Below are 16,762 nucleotides of genomic sequence, written 5' to 3' on the forward strand. Positions count from 1 at the left end.
GTGGTAGCATTCTCGCTGCTCAGTACAATATGACTAAAGAGACAACAATACGTCAAAAATGATAAGACGGAGAACAAAATATTATCGGAGTTAACTTGAGGACACAATTTTATGTTTTACTATCTATTTACTATTTCTATTTTTGTTGTGATAGAAGACTGCCTGTGTGTGTGTGTAAAAATATCCATGCATCCATCCATCCATTTTCAATACCGCTTCTCCTCACTAGGGTCGCGGGGTGCTGGAGCCTATCCCAGCTATCTTCGGGCGGGGTACACCCTGAACCGGTCGCAAGCCAATCGCAGGGCACAGAGAAAGAAACAACCATTTGCACTCAGATTCACAACTACGGGCAATTTAGAGTCCAACCACGCTTGTTTTCGGGTTATGGGAGGAAACCGCAGTGCCTGGAGAAAACCCACGCAGGCATGGGAAGAACATGCAAACTCCACACAGGCGGGGCTGGTCCCCAGAACTTTGAGACAGATGTCCTAAATAGTTGCCCACCGTGCCAGCCGTGTTAAAAAAAATAAACAAAATAAAAAATAAATATAAATATATATATATATATATATATATATATAGTGGGCACGGTGGACGACTGGTGAGAGCATCAGCCTCACAGTTCTGAGGACCCGGGTTCAATCCCCGGCCCCGCCTGTGTGGAGTTTGCATGTTCTCCCCTTGCCTGCGTGGGTTTTCTCCGGGCACTCCGGTTTCCTCCCACATCCCAAAAACATGCATTAATTGGAGACTCTAAATTGCCCGTAGGCATGACTGTGAGTGCGAATGGTTGTTTGTTTCTATGTGCCCTGCGATTGGCTGGCAACCAGTTCAGGGTGTACCCCGCCTCCTGCCCGATGACAGCTGGGATAGGCTCCAGCACGCCCGTGACCCTAGTGAGGAGAAGCGGCTCAGAAAATGGAAATATATATATATATATTATATATATATATACACATCTCTACGAATGGTTGCCGGTCCGCAAAAGCTATGTCTTTGCATGAACCAGTTTGTGGCGGAAAAAAGGTTGGGTAACACTGAAGTAGTGCGTTCCGTTGTTCCTCAATTTCTTCAAGATGCTATTAAGTTAGAGGTTCTACTGAAGAAGAAAAGGCATTTGGAAAAATTCTACTCCTCATATGACTTGACCGTTTTCCATCTGTTCTTCCTCTTTTCCTTTTGAATCTAGTCTATTTCTAGAGTTGCTTTGTTGTAAATAGATCTATAGCTCCTGTGCAAACCTTCGAGCTGCAACCAGACTTCATTCCCGCCTGGGAAAGAAGACTGGCTCAACTGGAAAAAGATCACTGGGGCATTTATGGAAAGTACACTCACAGTATGTGAACACAGTACAGTGAGCCGAGCAAACATTTGCAGGTTGGAAGGAAAACACGTGCACGCACACACACGCACACACAAACACACATTTAACCCCCAACATGACAATTGTGCGTGTTATGTAAATGGTGAGTTCAGGTAGTTCAGGTGAGATTGTGAAAGTGAAGGCAGCATGTGCCTGCACCAACATGCTATTAACAACCCCTCTAAAGCTCAGAGGCTTGTGCCAGCAGAAAAAGGGGAAAACTTGGCTGCAGCTACAATTGCATCTATTCCAAGTCCCTATCCTTCCGTTTGGAGCAGACTTCTATATTTGCTTTGCTTGTGACAGTGGCTGCATCACTGCAACGGTTGAATGAGAAGCAATAGCTCTTACCCGCCTTCAAAGATGCGAACACGAGATGTTTCAGCACTGTTTCGAGGTGGAAGGTTCCTCCTCTTCCCTCGTCTCTTTATTCTCCTCCTTTTCATGCTGGTGATCTGTTACATCAGTGGAGGAAGAGTCTGTGATGGGATGTACCTACACTCAAAACACAGTGGAAAAAGAGACATTAAGTACATTGATAGCCATTTTTATGTCAAGCGTATCCTCACTGTCCGACTGTGAACTGGTAGGTCCACTTAATTCTCTGTACTCTCGATTCTTAAAACCAAACTAGCTAAACGAGCAATGAAAACATGTTTTTAAAATAACATCATTGCAAGGCTTGGATAAGCTTTATGGAAACCTGTGGTTTTACCTTGTTACACAGCTGAGAGGAACAAACTGGTGTCTGTCATAGGAAGCCATTATCACAAGTATGCATATAGTACATCCTCATTCATACGCGAACATTCTTGTAAGCCCAAACAGGGTTGCCAATAGACAGTGACAATATGTACAGGTTGAAGAAACTATTATCATTCCCATATTCCATAGAATGTTTTGGGGTTTTACCTCTGACATTCGTGGGGTGCTGCTACTTGCAGGGGGATTTTCAATTTTGGCTGGGTTCGGAGCCGTGGCAATGGTGTATGTCTCTGAGCTATACTTCTGTTTGGAGCACAGCAGAGACAAGGCCACCTTCGTGCTGACACCTGGCAAGTTTGGGTTGTGTCCGCTGACATTCCAGGTCGAATAAACTGAGTTGTGAGGGTCCCTCTGTGCAGTTGGGTTGGGTTTGACATAGTTCAGGTAGCACCAGTTCACAGAGGTTGACGTGTGGAGGCTCGGGTGTGAACGGGTGTTTCCTCTCTCAATCCCCTTCTCCCTAACTGGAGGCTCCTCCTCCTTTTGACTTCTCACAGTGGACTCTTCCACCTGTTTTTCCTCCCTGCTAAGTTCCCTTTGCCTTGGACCCAGCTGTCCTTCCTCTTTTACAGGTGTTACCTTTAGTATCTCTTTTTTCTTCTCGACCTCTTCCAGTTGTTCCCCGCCAAGTTTACTTACTCCCTCCTTGGGTACCTTTTTGTCTACATCCTCCACCTCTACTTCAGGCTGGTGTGGCTCGCCTTCCGCTTCCTCTTTTACCCTTTTCTGGTGACGTTGGGCCTCAGTACTGAGCTCAAGACTGGCTGCAGGTGAGAGCATACGTTTACTCCCTCCGGCTCCAAGTGGACCATATTCCTCGACAGAAGGTGACTGCAGTTCTCCAGGAATGTGAATCTTAATGTCCGGTGAGGGGACCTTCAAATAAGACCTCTGTAACTTGCGCCGTTCCATTTTGCCCATGGTTGTGCAAAAAATGGGGTCCTGTGGACAAGCAGAGGTCAGGATTTGGGACACGGAGGTGTACATGGCACGTGTATAGGTAGGTATATGGGTTTGGAGGCGGACTGGCACCACAAGAGACACCGATGGTTCAAGCTGTGTCACACATGTGGCAATGAGGGGGTGTGGGTAGGGGTAAGAGGCGCTTCCCTCTGTGGAAGGAGGGGCTATAACGTGTGTGGAATGTAATGGTGTGGCAGGCAAGTACAGAGATTGACTCACACTGAAGGGAAACTGGACAGGAACTAAAGCAGGAAGTTGGTGGAGTGGTATACCCATGTGTTCAGCCATGTGGATCTGCATTGGGTGTACGTGTAGAGGTTGAACAGTTTGAGAATGTAAAAAGGATCTGTTCATGAACTGGGAGACTGTGGTGACTGGGAGTAGCTGCGACAGAGGTCCCGGAGGTAATGTTTGTTGGACGCTTTCATGCGAAGGAAGCATATCTCGAGGGAGGCTCTGTGGCTGTAACAACTGCAAGACACTCCCTGTGTCCTCCGGGTTGAAGTTGGAGCTGGAATAGAAAAGAGGATAGCTCGAGTGGGAAGGGCCGGCCTTTGGACTCTCTGCTCTGGACAACTGACCCACGCTGGCCCCCTCCTCTTGCTCGGGTTCCCCTAAGGTTGCGTGCTTCACAAGGAGACATTTTCGCCGTTCTTTCCAGGAGGAGGCTGACTGCTGAGAGGACAAGGATCCCAAGTCAAAAGATTTACTTCTGTTATCTGAGACCTGCTCTGCTTTCTGAGGGGCCTGCTCTGAAGCTGAACGCCTCATCTCCTTGTGGCTTTGGTTGTGTTGTTGGGAAGTAGATGGCACAGTCAACATTCGGGTGCTTTGGCTACTGGTGCCCCGGACGGCAGGCTCTGATCTTGTTGCATCCTCAAAAGAAGCAGAAAGACTTGAAGTGTGGGACATGCTGCTCTCCTGACTGGGGCTGCGAGGGAGGGACACAGACTCAAAGCTGGACTCCCCAGAGGATTGCGCTGCCTCAGCTAAGCGGAGTCTTTTCTTCTTTGGGGGCAGTTTCTCTGCAGGGAGCTGAGCAAGAGTCTGGCTACGTTGAGGCCACTGAAATTCCTCCACTCTGTCTGCCTCCTAGGATTGATAAATAGTTGAGGTAAGGGGATCAAATTACACAAGATATAAATTTTTTTATCGTGTTAAATGTCATCACGATACCTTAGATGAAGATGCAGTCGCTGGTGGTGACACGGATGGCATGTCGGCATCAGGCTCCACTGTGACAAGAATCTCTGGCACTTGGATGTTAGGCTGGCGGATGAGGCGAGATGTAGAAGGTGACGGTTTTGGATGAGGTTGTTGTGCTTGGTGAACCTTTTTGACGTCTGTTCCCTCACTTTCCAAGGAGAGCGTCTCCTGCTTTTCGAAGGAGCTTGTGTGCTGGATTACAGACACACCCTTCCTATCTCGATGTTGCGGCTGTCCCAGCTCCGTCTGTCCAGGACCACCTACATGTACCACGATCAGAGACATGACAAAAACATCTTTAAATTAGATCAATGATATACTACTTTTGAAGGATGTGATGTTTATGTATTTAATTCCATTGTATGTAGTGTAGTGTATATGAACATGATTAGACAAGTGTATAGGAAAAAAAAAATGTTGCTTTAGCAACAGTGTATTCTATATCGCTGTCGTTGGGCCGAAACCTCCTATGTCTAGATTTGGTCAATTTCAATATTTTTTCACAAATTGATACAACTGGTCGGTCCCCACGTGGGTATGCTATTTTTACAAACGACTGATCAATCTCAAGTGTTGAAAATGGCTTGCTGGCTTTGATGGTGCAATTTTAATGGCTCAACAAAGGTGAGGTTTTTCTTTTGGGTTTCCTGAAAAGTGATGATTTTGGAGCTACCTGGGTTCCGCCTGACGCCAACCATATACTATATATAATGACAATTCAGCTATAGTTCGTCAAAACCCAACTGTATTTTGCCACCGTGGGTGTTTTATATTGCACACTGAAAATATGCAGTCCAAAATAGGACTTAGTTTTTCATACATTTGACAATTTCTTCAGAGAACACGTTTTCTGGTTTATATGGTATCAATAGAGAACTCTAGTTACGAGGAAGCAAAGTGATATGGCTCCTACAGGATAATGTTTTACTTCAATCTGCTACCAAAGCAATATACAAGCGAACCTGAGAGTGCCTGACTGTCTTCTTGTGGACCTGCCGCCGGAATGATGACTGCAGAACTCCCTGACATGGGTCCAGACCCAGGACTTGGAAGATCCTCTTCTATGCTCTCCTCTTTCCTCCTCTTCCTCACAGCCATAGCCAGTGCTCTGAACTTATAGTGCATCATTTGAGGCCGATCCTCTCTGGAGGTCTTACTTGCATCCCCACTCTCCTGTTCCAGTGTTTGCTGCCCTATGCACACACCTTTGTGGGCCCTGTAGCTGTCACCATGCTGGAAGCATGCTCCACATACTTTGCATTCAAATGGGTTTATAGTACTTTGTTGTTCTGGATGTCTGGCTGTGTCAGTGCCAGTGGCTGAAGAGGAGGAGTTGGGGGGAGTCTCCTCCAACATGAGTTCAGCTCCCAAGGGAACCTCTATGGCAGGCTGTCGCCTCAGCATACGGTGGCCATGACCAATATTAATCTCAGTTGTAATGGCCTGCTGCTCATCAAACGACTGGCAGAGACGGTAGCCTCTGTTAGACCTGATTCCAGATGAAGAGGACTCTAACTGGCTGGTGGATGATGGCATCGAGCGGCTTCTGAGAAAGGGCACTGTTGACAATGCTGGAGTGACTTGTGATTCTGTCTCTGGATTCTGAAGTTGCCTTAAGCCACTGGGACCAGGGGTTTCTGCCTTGGTATCAAACATGTGTGGGTCTTTGGTGGTAGTCGATTTAGTTGACTCAAGGCTATTTTTCCTTGACAGAGAAGAGCGCCTGGGCTTTACGCTGTCAATCTCACTGGTGTCTACTACTGCTTCATTGATGGTTATAAGCTTGGTAATGTGTTCTATTACTTGAGTTTTGGGTACAACAAAGGGAATACTCTTATCCTCTGTTCCAGAAAGTGAGGAAATGGGAGGCTGAGAATGCTGCGGATGTGGACTACGCTGCTGCCCTCCCAACCTTCCATATTTCCCAAGAATGATTTCTGCGTAGGTTTTGGCACTCGCACTAGGAGGACTAACCTGGGACAGGTCAGTGCTCCCTGACCCAGAAAAGTAACCAGACTCTGTGCTGCCTTTACTGCCAGGGCCAAGAGAAGAAGATGATGTTGAGAGGGACGAAGGAGGATCATTAGGTGAAGCCATTGGGCCACGTTTTCTTTCACTAAGCCTCAGTGCAAGCCGTTGCTTGACAGCCTGAGTATCTTCAGGTCTCTGACTCTCCTCTGATCCTCCTGGAAGCTCCTTACCACTTTTTTTCTGTCGGGCCAAGATCTCCTTAGATTTTTTGTGGTGGCCTGTCTCATCTTCGGACTCTGTGCTTTCTCCCTCAGTATGCTCCTCAACGTCTTCGCCAATACCACTTCCCTCTGGCCCACTCAAACTGGGCTCATCGCGACTGGATGCAAGGCCTGCCTTAATGCGGTGGGCATGGGACTTTCGGTGTTTGTACAGGTTACTCTTTGTCTTGAAGGAAAAGCCACAGGGGGCACAAGGATAAGGTCTTTCTCCTGTATGGGAGCGAATGTGTTTCTGAAGAACACTTGGCTTGGCACATGGACGGCCACAGTAAGTGCACACATATTTCCCTGGTTTTTGGGGTTTCTTCTCTCCTTTCCTTGGAGAGCTAACCCCTTCTTTTGTGTCTTGGCTTGACTGAGATGAAATCTTGTGGCCATGGTCAACCTGGGTGGAGGACGAAGACTGATGAGATGAGGTTGATGCGGCACCTGGAGAGAAAAAGCTGCCTCCTGAAGGACCTGGGGTTTCCGTATGCTGCCATGCTACTGCTTGCTGTTGTAACCGAAGAAGATCAGCACGTTTGGGTTGGCGGTTTTGCAGTCGACCCAAAGCTCTGTGTACTGGACGAGGATTAGAAGGCTGCTGGGGCTGTGGACAAGACCCAAAAGCAGGATTCGGCTGTCACATGCTGCTGCTCTTGTCTTCCAGAGCGATCCCCATCAGCCGGATGGCTGGGCCCAGCCTCCATAGAGTGAGGAGGAAGCCTCACAGACAGACACGCACGGGCTCTTGGAGTCTCATGGGGCTAACCACATGGCACCAGGGAGGTCATAGACAAGGGGTTCTGGACGGTGATTGAAAATCACACCAAAGTGCCTCTATCAGCGTGGGCCTGAAGTTATTCAAGAAGACCAAGTGAGGCATTGTTAAAACGTGCCCTGAAGCAGCACTGACGTAGGTAAACATAGATCATGTCTTGGTATACAGCTGCTCTTCTTCTGCCCAGCTGTAGCCATCCTAACAGCCCGTTCAATATCTTCTCTGCATCTCCTTTGCTGGTCCTTGATCGCATAGATGGGTGAACCTCTGAACAGTTCTAGAGCAAAACAGAAAAATAGACATGAGATTGCAAAATACACTACAAGGCTCTTTAACGGTTGCAAATAAATGGTGAAGGGATGTAGCAATTATTAACTAGCCAAAGTTACAGTTACAGAACGGTGTCTATTTATGTATATCCACACTTATTTATCGCTACGTATTTCAAAAGAAAATAATTCCATCTGGGAACTTTATTAACTGACCAATGAGTGACATAGTCAGAACAGCCGGATCTACACATGAAACATCCACAGCAAAGGTATCAAATAGAGGTACCACAGTTTTAGGGCACATAGTCAAAATAAATGTTGGAATTACGGATTCCACTTATCTGATTTGGCCCTACTGTTGAAATATAAAAGTGGAGGGGGTTGTTTTCTTTTGGATCCCTGAACGTAGCAAGTATGCTTGAGCTCTTGCTATTGATAGCCGCCAAAGTGTACTTTTCGAAACCTTTCCTGTATAACACGGATACAAGACGTAGTTGAGCAGCCAGTGCTTATGTGGAATCAAATCAAGCTGAGGCCTTGATGTAGAGATACGGGCACAAGGACTTTTTTTTTTTTTTCTTTTTTAGAAATATGTAATGTTAACCTCGTACCATCTACCATTTAAGTTATACAGATATTATGGTCTTTCACCCAATACAAATCCATTCTCAACTCTTCGGTACACCACACTTTGATTAATCCTTCGATCAAAACAACACAAAAGTGAAGTTAAATAAGATGTAGTTGGCCAAAAGGTGGTTAAGACAGTTGTCTGGATGTGTAGGTCACGGATGTGCATATATAACAGAAGGGAGAAAGAGGGAGACCACCTTTTTTTTTTCCTGTAATAAAAGTAGAAAAGGGAGTAGTTGATCATAGTTTAAATTAATCATCATTCATATAGGTGTTGATGCAGCCGTTTAAACAGGCTGATCAGTTAGGGTTTTTAAGGTTAGGGCGAGCGTTGCTTCCATTATTCATGAAAGTCTAGTCTGCCGGCTCTGAGCGGGGGAAAGACACTGAGGGTTTTGCCAAAGAGATGAGGGAAAGGAATGCCTGAGTGGAGCCTCCATGATGCCAAAACATACATTTGCACACACACAAACAGCCTACATACAGTGAACAGTAAAACCCTCACAAGACCAGTTCCTACTTCCAGACTGCAACCCCTAAATTGATTGTGACAGCCAATCAGCTGCAGTGTCCTGAGGTGACCACCAATTGCTGTTTAATGAGGGGAGGTGTACTTTGTCATCACATTTGTATAACAGAAATGTCCCAGTCTCTCTAAAAGACTGCATGCGCTGCTGGTAACAGGTGTAAAAGAGGTTGAAACCCGCAATTTATTTAGCGCTGATAGTTTTCACCTTGGAAAATACAAGTGAGCGGAAATTGAAGTTTTAAGTAATCGAACTGGAAGTGTTGGTGGAAGACGCAAACAAACATATTACTGAATTACAGAAAATATATCTTTCACTCCGCTAATTTTGTTTTGTTTGATTTCCCTCGCTCAGGGTGCATGTGACTTGGATGTATTATGACCATCTAATGTAACATAGTTGCAACATCACACCTGAAAAACTGATCTGGGAAAGATCAGCCCCAATTGTTACCCTGTGCTGAAGTGACGCAGACGCAAGGAAATGCAGAGGTTAAAGGATTTTTTTGTCATACGTGATATGGCATGACTCCTTCTTGTGACTAGCTCCAAGTCAGCCCTTGAATAATTCAGAAGCTCCAAACTTGCACTGCTGAATAGACGATATGCCATGTTCATTTTGCTTCTGACATTTCAAAAATGTTTACACGAGTCGGATAATTCCCCTCGCCGCCTCTCATTTTGGCTGTGCTACGCTGTCACTGCTATGTGTGTTGTTTGCACTTACCATCCAGACAATGTATTTAAAGATGTAAAATCAGCCATTGCAATTTATTTCAGGTTTGATCAATCATGCTAAATTCATCTATTTTGCAAAATATTGTACATTTGGCAGGTACTATCCTGGGTGCACCTGGTTAGTAGATCAGCTTCCACATCTGTTTGCACTGTTATTTCTCATGCAAAGCTTTAGTAAATCATGCCCTATATGTTTGCATGCACAATAAAATAAATGTTATGTCCAGTGGTGTCTCTGCTTTCCTTCCGTTTTTGATCTCTTAATATGGTTGGGTATTCTTCTTAGGATGTTCCTATTCGAATTTGGAGAGAATCCACCCATTGACATGTAATAACACGACTTTATAAAAATGTACACCCCCCCCAAAAATGTGTTTTGTACACTCGGCATTATTTTAATAAATGTATGAATCATACCTTCTGCCGAATCGAATCCAATTTGGAATGTTCATATGTTTTGGTCATTCTTTTAGGTTCAGAAATTGAAATACCAAACCTCTTGATCTGATCCAGATTGCGCACACCAAAGTCCTTTTAATTCAAATATTCAATCCATTCAAACTACTGTATTCCCCCTGAGGAGTAACTGATTTCAAGCAGTCTACACATAAGAAAAACAGGAAATCACATTTACACATGTTCAGACACCGCTGACATTGTCTGTGAAATCTCAGATCACGTGGTAATTTGTCATGCTTATGTGAAATCCTATTACAGTTTGTTCCCTGAATGAAATATTACCCCCTTTAGCTATTAAGTTTGTAGCGAGATTATAGCCTTCCGCTCACTGATTTGCAGGTGACAAATGTTTCAGCCTCCGCTTGGAATAATTGTTTAAAAATCACAGTATTTGTTATTTGTTAATCAACTCATTGATTGTTAAGAATGTAGTAGATTGTGTGCAATTGATTGCTGACCAATCGGGTCAAGTCAAAGTGGAGTGCACTACATGGCTGCAACTAGCAGAGGCGCTGTTGAATCAATCGTTTCAAATTCGTGATCTAAAGAGCAACATGACGTCAGCCATGCAAGCCTCTGCGACCAAAACTTTTTTGGGGAAGCATTATTCTTCTCAATACATCAGTGGCATCGAAACAATAATTCAGAATAGCCATAGTTTGCGCTCATCCCATCCATAATAATAATGATGATTAATTAATCGTGACTTGATCAAGGAAATGTAAGCAAATGCCCATCTCTTGTGATTAACATTTGGTCCCTCTGTGAGTAGGAGAGCGAATGAGTGAGCAATTTACAGTATGTGAGATTCAGGTATTCAGGGGAGCCCTGGCACACGAAAGTGCTCTTGTGTGTGTGCAAATGTGAACACACACACACGCACACGCACGCAGTCATCGCGACGTCAAGTCCAGGCTTTCTACTTCTAGAGCTGGCTGTTCAATAAAATAAACACTTAGCTCAGTGCACGTATATTTCCTCATCAATACCCACATGTAGTCACGCAGCTGGTAATGATGGATACCAATATGGGCTAACCAATAAATAAGGTTGCACCCTGAGGACAGCTAAAACTCTCTTAAGTGCTTTTTAAAAAGCTCTTGTCACCCCCTTCACCTCCCGAAACTCGTACGCACGCACACACACACACACACACACACACACACACACTCACACTCACACTCATGCCTCTTTCTCCCCGTTCTCTCTCACTGGTGCTAGCCTGGTGCTGGTTCCCATGGAAACAAACCTACTCTGAGCAATGGCAGATGGAGATGGAGCTGGAGGTCTAAATTTATCTCCCAGCATCCTCTCTGACTACAAACACACACTGGCAGCAGGAAGTAGGAGGAGGGAGGAATGTGTGCCCTCTGCTTGAATTGACAAGCTGGCATGACCTTTGACATCAACGCTGTCTTTGAGTGACAGCCGGTTGATGCCAATGAAGAACAGTACGTATAGTACTGTCCGGACAAATGCCAAACCTTGAAGCTTTTAATCCGAGACAAGCCCCACATCCTTGTCAGTAAATCAAGAAAAGCATGTTTGGGTTGAAGAGAAATTTGAAAAGACGAAAGCAGATGTCAGATGTGAGCGCAAAGACTCGCACTCGCTCGGGGTTGCCACTTAAGTCAGCAGGTCTCGGCGGACACCAGCTGGGGAAACACAACATACCGGAGCCCTCAGTCAGTCTCTGTACGCTCGGCACAGAAGCATTAGAGAAGGATTTCCCAAGGCTTCGATGAGAGAGAAAGTTCAACTTCATGACACTGGTCACCTTTGCATGATTGCTTTTGTAAAAATACTGAAGGTTGACAAAATGCTACTTTGGTGACATTATTAAGTGTCAAACTATTGCATATTAGAAATAAATTCTTAATATTAAATATGATTTTTTTTTAGTATTTCCTTTTTAATTTATACATAAGAACATTATAGTCTATCAACGGTAGACACTCAATGGATGTAAAAGACACCAATAATATTTATTTTTTGAATGAAAATGACTCAGTGTTTTCCTACACCCAAGAGAATATTAACCTCAACCTACACAAAGAAGCTGACTCATCTGTGCGAAATAAAACATTTTATAACAAGAATGGGGGGGGGAGTCAAAACACAAACTTCCACCCTAATAATACCAAATTTTGGGAGTTTTCTCTAATTTCTTACTACAGTGTTTCCTAACCTTTATTGAGCCAAGCCACGTTTTCCATCAGGAAATATAGTGGCACACCACCAATCATAAGTCACAAAAATTGGATACACAGGTTAATTATGTAACTTCTGCCTAATCTAGTCTAATGGAAGAGCACTTCATTGTTCCGCCTATCACTATACATCACTGGCATAGACAGATGAACAAAGATCCATTTTTTGAAAATAAATAATAATTTACATTTGCAGAACACCTCATCTCTAAAGAAACACTAAAGTGCCGCACACACTGGTTGTGAGTCACTGGCCTGGTGGTTAGTGTAATATTGTAGATAAAAGAAAGTGAGCAGGAAACAGTCTGAATATTTTTCTACAACTGATGAGAAAATGGACAGGTGTTCAGTTTTGGTTGAGGCTATTGCCCTCCGGTCCTGTTGGTGGCAGTAATGTACTTTCCATATTGGTTTCCTAAACTAAAGCAAGATGTGAATGTCCACTATGATAAATGAAATGAAATGAAAAATTTAGCATGTGCATCAACATTTTATGGGCTCTACCTCGGTCAATATCACACTCCTCTGCTAAATTTCATGAAATTCAGTTAAATGGATGTTGTGTAATCTGGCGCGCACACATACACACAAACAGAAACACAAACACAAATTAAAAAAAACTTTCCATTTAGCAGAGGTAAAAAATAAAAAAATTAAAAACAAATAAATTACCAAGAAATATTACAACAGTTTCCAACAGTTGCAATGCACTTAGGAAAATTTGTCATTTAACTTATCTGACAGGGAGTGATGAAGAAAAACAAGAAAAAGTCATGTGAGTCTGAGCACTCTAAGGAAGACAAAGATGGATTGAAATAAGACCGAGCGAAATGGGAGGGGGTCTTTGCAACAGACAGACAGGCAGACAGACAGACAGACAGACCGAGTTGCGATTACCTGACAGAGCAGTCTGGTCTTCCCCCTCAGAGACGCTTCACAGGCTCTGTGAGACAAGCATGGAGAGCCAGAGCGGATATGACTGCTTGAGTGGGTGTGCTGCCGAGAGAGGCAGAGAGGGTGGGGGTGAGGTAAAAACAGAGTGATGGAGAGAGGGGAGAGATGGGAGGGGACAGACACACACACACACACACACACACACACACACCCCAAATGAATGTTTCCACTGTACTGTATAAACGTTAGGAGAGGAGGGGGAAAGGCGTGGTAGGAAATCGAGAGCGATTGATATTCTTACATATTCATAATCGTCATTATCGCTTCAAAACACTTTTTTTTGGTTTTGTTTTTTTTGGGGTGGCATACCAGGAAAGTGAACCAATAAGCACACCACGGTGACGACATGAATGTCTGTCGTTCTTTCTCAAACTTGCACAAACATTCTGTCGCCTGACGACAAAAAGCAGAGTTTCTACCAAACAATACGGTTCTGTTGTGTTCCGTACAGGACGCATCTGCTCCCATTTCCACTGTAAATGGATCCGAAATATGCAATCTGGTTTGCTGACATACGATTGGCTACACGAGTGGACAAGTGATCTTGAGCAAGTGAGCTTTACGTTCATACGCACTTAAGAAAACCAAACTTGATGTGATTGAATCCAGACTTTTAAAAGGACTGTAAACAACTCCACCTGACATTGTTTGACTCCTTCAAAGTGAGATGAACACACCCAGATTACGTTTGGAACCGACGTTCTGGGCCTGCTCCTGTCTCCGTGGTTGACCGTAACAACATTTGAAGCACAAGAGAAGAAGGGGAAGATGTGTGCACTGCAAAAACTCAAATCCAACCAAGATTAAATACATCAAATCAAGGCAACATTCACTTGTTCTTTGTCAGCCATGATATTTTATTTTTTTTTTTTTCTGCTTTTTGTTTTTTTCTTGCTACAAGCATGCTTTCCCTTAAAAACCTTAAGTTTCTAATTTGTTATTGAGATTTTATTACGGGTAAATCTATCTTAAAATAAAATAACATAACTCATATTAACAATGGGAATACACTAGTTAGTAGTAGTTCAAGACATGGGCAGGTTTTTTGAAGGCTAGCTATGGTACGTGTTTTAAGAATTTGGACAAGACATTTTTTTCTGTTCTCTGACAGATCATTTTGCGTAAATTAAGTAATATATTCCAATGTATTACTTTTGTTCTTGTTTTTAAGCCCAGTTTTTTTGTGTGTGTGGAGAGCATCAATATTTAAAAAAAAAATTGGATACAAGGAAAACACATTTATAAAGTGTCTAAACATACATGAATCTTGCGTGTTAAACTGGGACATATGACTGAGTAAATCCGCATAGTCATGTATCAAATGTGCTTGTTTTAACAACATGTTTGTTCATTTCGTCAGTCCAATCAAAATTCAAAATTAACACTGGTAAACAAACGATTTCATTACATCGCGTTACATACATACATACGTACGTACATACAGTGCATGCAAATGTTTTTTTGTTTTTTTTAATACATAATACATATTGTAGTATCTGCGTGTTAGACATGTGCCTTCATGAGGTGGGGCCTGGTGTGGTGGCATGTGACGAAGAAGAAGTTTGAACGCAGGGTTGGCTCAAACTACGGCGAGTCTGCGTGAGTGCCTTGGCGTGAGCTGTGGCCGACAGCCGCTCCTGCATGAGTGTTTCAGTTTTATACTGTAACGCATCGGCGAACGTGGCTCTCCTTTTCCACATGCGAGGGCAATTACAGATTTCTGCCATATGGTAGGGCTTGCCGCAATAGACAAGTAGACGTGTTCCACATCAAAAAATCCGCCATGTAGCAGGGCCACGTTTGGTAGATATAGCGGGGGAACGCCGTCATTGGATTACAGAGGGGAGCGCTGCATGTCGTAAGCGGCGAGTTGTGTTCATGATGATGTCACACTATTGACATAGCTGACGCAGCCGTCACCATCCCACGCACACAAAGTCAGATCAGGGTTTCCTGTTGTGAAAAACGAGGCAACAATGGGCTACATCTTATCATAGAAGTCAATAGTAAAAAATAATAATAATAATAATAATACAATTTTAAAAAAAAAAAAAAAAGGTCTGCGTGAGTGATGGACCGTATGCCTGCATGTCTTATTTACGTACATCTTCCAGTTGCATCTGTAAATGTATTCCAAAGTGTCATCCATTCAAGCGAGCCCCCGCATTACGCAGCAGCGAGGCTGGGCCTATCAACTGCACAACACGGGAGAGAAAGCCAGCAAGCGAGAGAGAGAGAGAAAGAGCGAGCGGGGGGAACAGAGAAAGCGAGAATTGAGAATGAACGCAGCTCCTACTGTTCCGTAGAGCGTCGCCTCACTGGCAGAGTACAGGAAGTGTGACTCACACGCTCTAAAATAAACACGCTCACAGAGCGACGAGCCGCCACATTGAACGGGGCTTATCAGAATGGAAGTGGGAGGGAACGCAGAGGCGCACTACACAGGCCAGCAACACATGATCGCCTGGTGGGATGACGGGATGAGTCACAAGCTGCTTCAATATTGAGCTGCTTCATGACAGTTCTTTTGCATGCTTGCTCCATCAAAATACGTATTGCTCTACGCGACATTTTCTCTTGATCGTCCGCTCCTTTTTCTTTTGGTTTCACCCTTTCGCTTCCTCTCATTTGGTCCGGCCGGACGGAGTCAATAGGAGCGTTGTTTCGGCCCTCGTGCCGCCCCGATGCGATACTTGGCCGGACGAGGCATCGTATTGTATCGGAGTGAATGTCCTCATTGTCATCCTTTGCAGCAGCACACCTTCAATACAGTAGCCTCCAGTGAGGGACCATCGCCCATCTGTCGTCGTACTGTCCCTTTGTCCGAGAACACGGGTATCCAACTTGTTTTCATCGCGGACCACGTCACCGTTATGGTTACCCTCAAGTGGCCCATTATAATGGTGAAACCACATTACTGTAGAATAATAGCTCGGGGTGTGAGGCTAGAAATCCCAGTTCGGTACGTACCTCGTGGTTAAGGCTACGGTTCGGTTGGCATTCGATACGGCAAAGGAACAAAATGCAAAATACACTTGACTTACAAGTTTAAATGAAGTTGCCAATTAAGCTGGCAACTCAAACTAATCATATATCAAATCAATTTTCCCAATTGGAATGAATCTAAAGCCCATTAATCCGTTCCAGCCCCCCCCCCCCCCCCAAAAAAAAACAAAAAAACATCATTTTTATGTCACATGTTTTTATTAGAGGAAAATAGAACTTTTTTTTTGTTTTTTTTTAAGAACACATAATTACAGAGACTGTAAAAAAAACTGGTTTTATAATGTGTAATTATTGAACCTACTATAGTTTTTGTGTTTTGGATCTGCGCCTTTAAGATCCGCCACACTCTGCGCGATGCGGTCGAAACCGATCGGACTGGACCATTACAAAAAAAACAGAGTTTCCGCACATTGAGCGAATGGCTATACGGATGCCCTGAAGAACAAGTCTGGATAGGCACATACAGTATATTGTACTTTATCACATTTATTAAACCATAAAAATTTAGACTAATAGTTAAGGAAGGTTGCTGACGAGAGATGAGGTGGGACTATCAATTAGAATGTGGATATTTTAAAAGAGGCTCGCTTGCTCCCATTCACTTCAATGCACCAGCCTTAAGGGGCGTGGCCTAGCGGGGGACATCAGGAGC

At 44.1% G+C, this 16,762-nt stretch overlaps 1 protein-coding gene across 1 annotated transcript in view; it reads right to left on the bottom strand.

The window, feature by feature from the left end:
* LOC133401711 (transcription factor HIVEP3) overlaps nt 1-16,762 on the bottom strand; it is a 54,853-nt gene that overhangs the window by 9,075 nt on the left and 29,016 nt on the right. Inside the window, 7 exon segments of the mRNA XM_061675005.1 lie at nt 1,718-1,752; nt 1,754-1,861; nt 2,279-4,186; nt 4,271-4,560; nt 5,263-7,169; nt 7,171-7,589; nt 13,048-13,146. Coding sequence (XP_061530989.1) covers nt 1,718-1,752; nt 1,754-1,861; nt 2,279-4,186; nt 4,271-4,560; nt 5,263-7,169; nt 7,171-7,241 — 4,319 coding nt within the window. The 5' untranslated portion in view covers nt 7,242-7,589; nt 13,048-13,146.

This window comes from Phycodurus eques, chromosome 4, assembly GCF_024500275.1.
Source record: "Phycodurus eques isolate BA_2022a chromosome 4, UOR_Pequ_1.1, whole genome shotgun sequence".
NCBI lineage: Eukaryota > Metazoa > Chordata > Actinopteri > Syngnathiformes > Syngnathidae > Phycodurus > Phycodurus eques.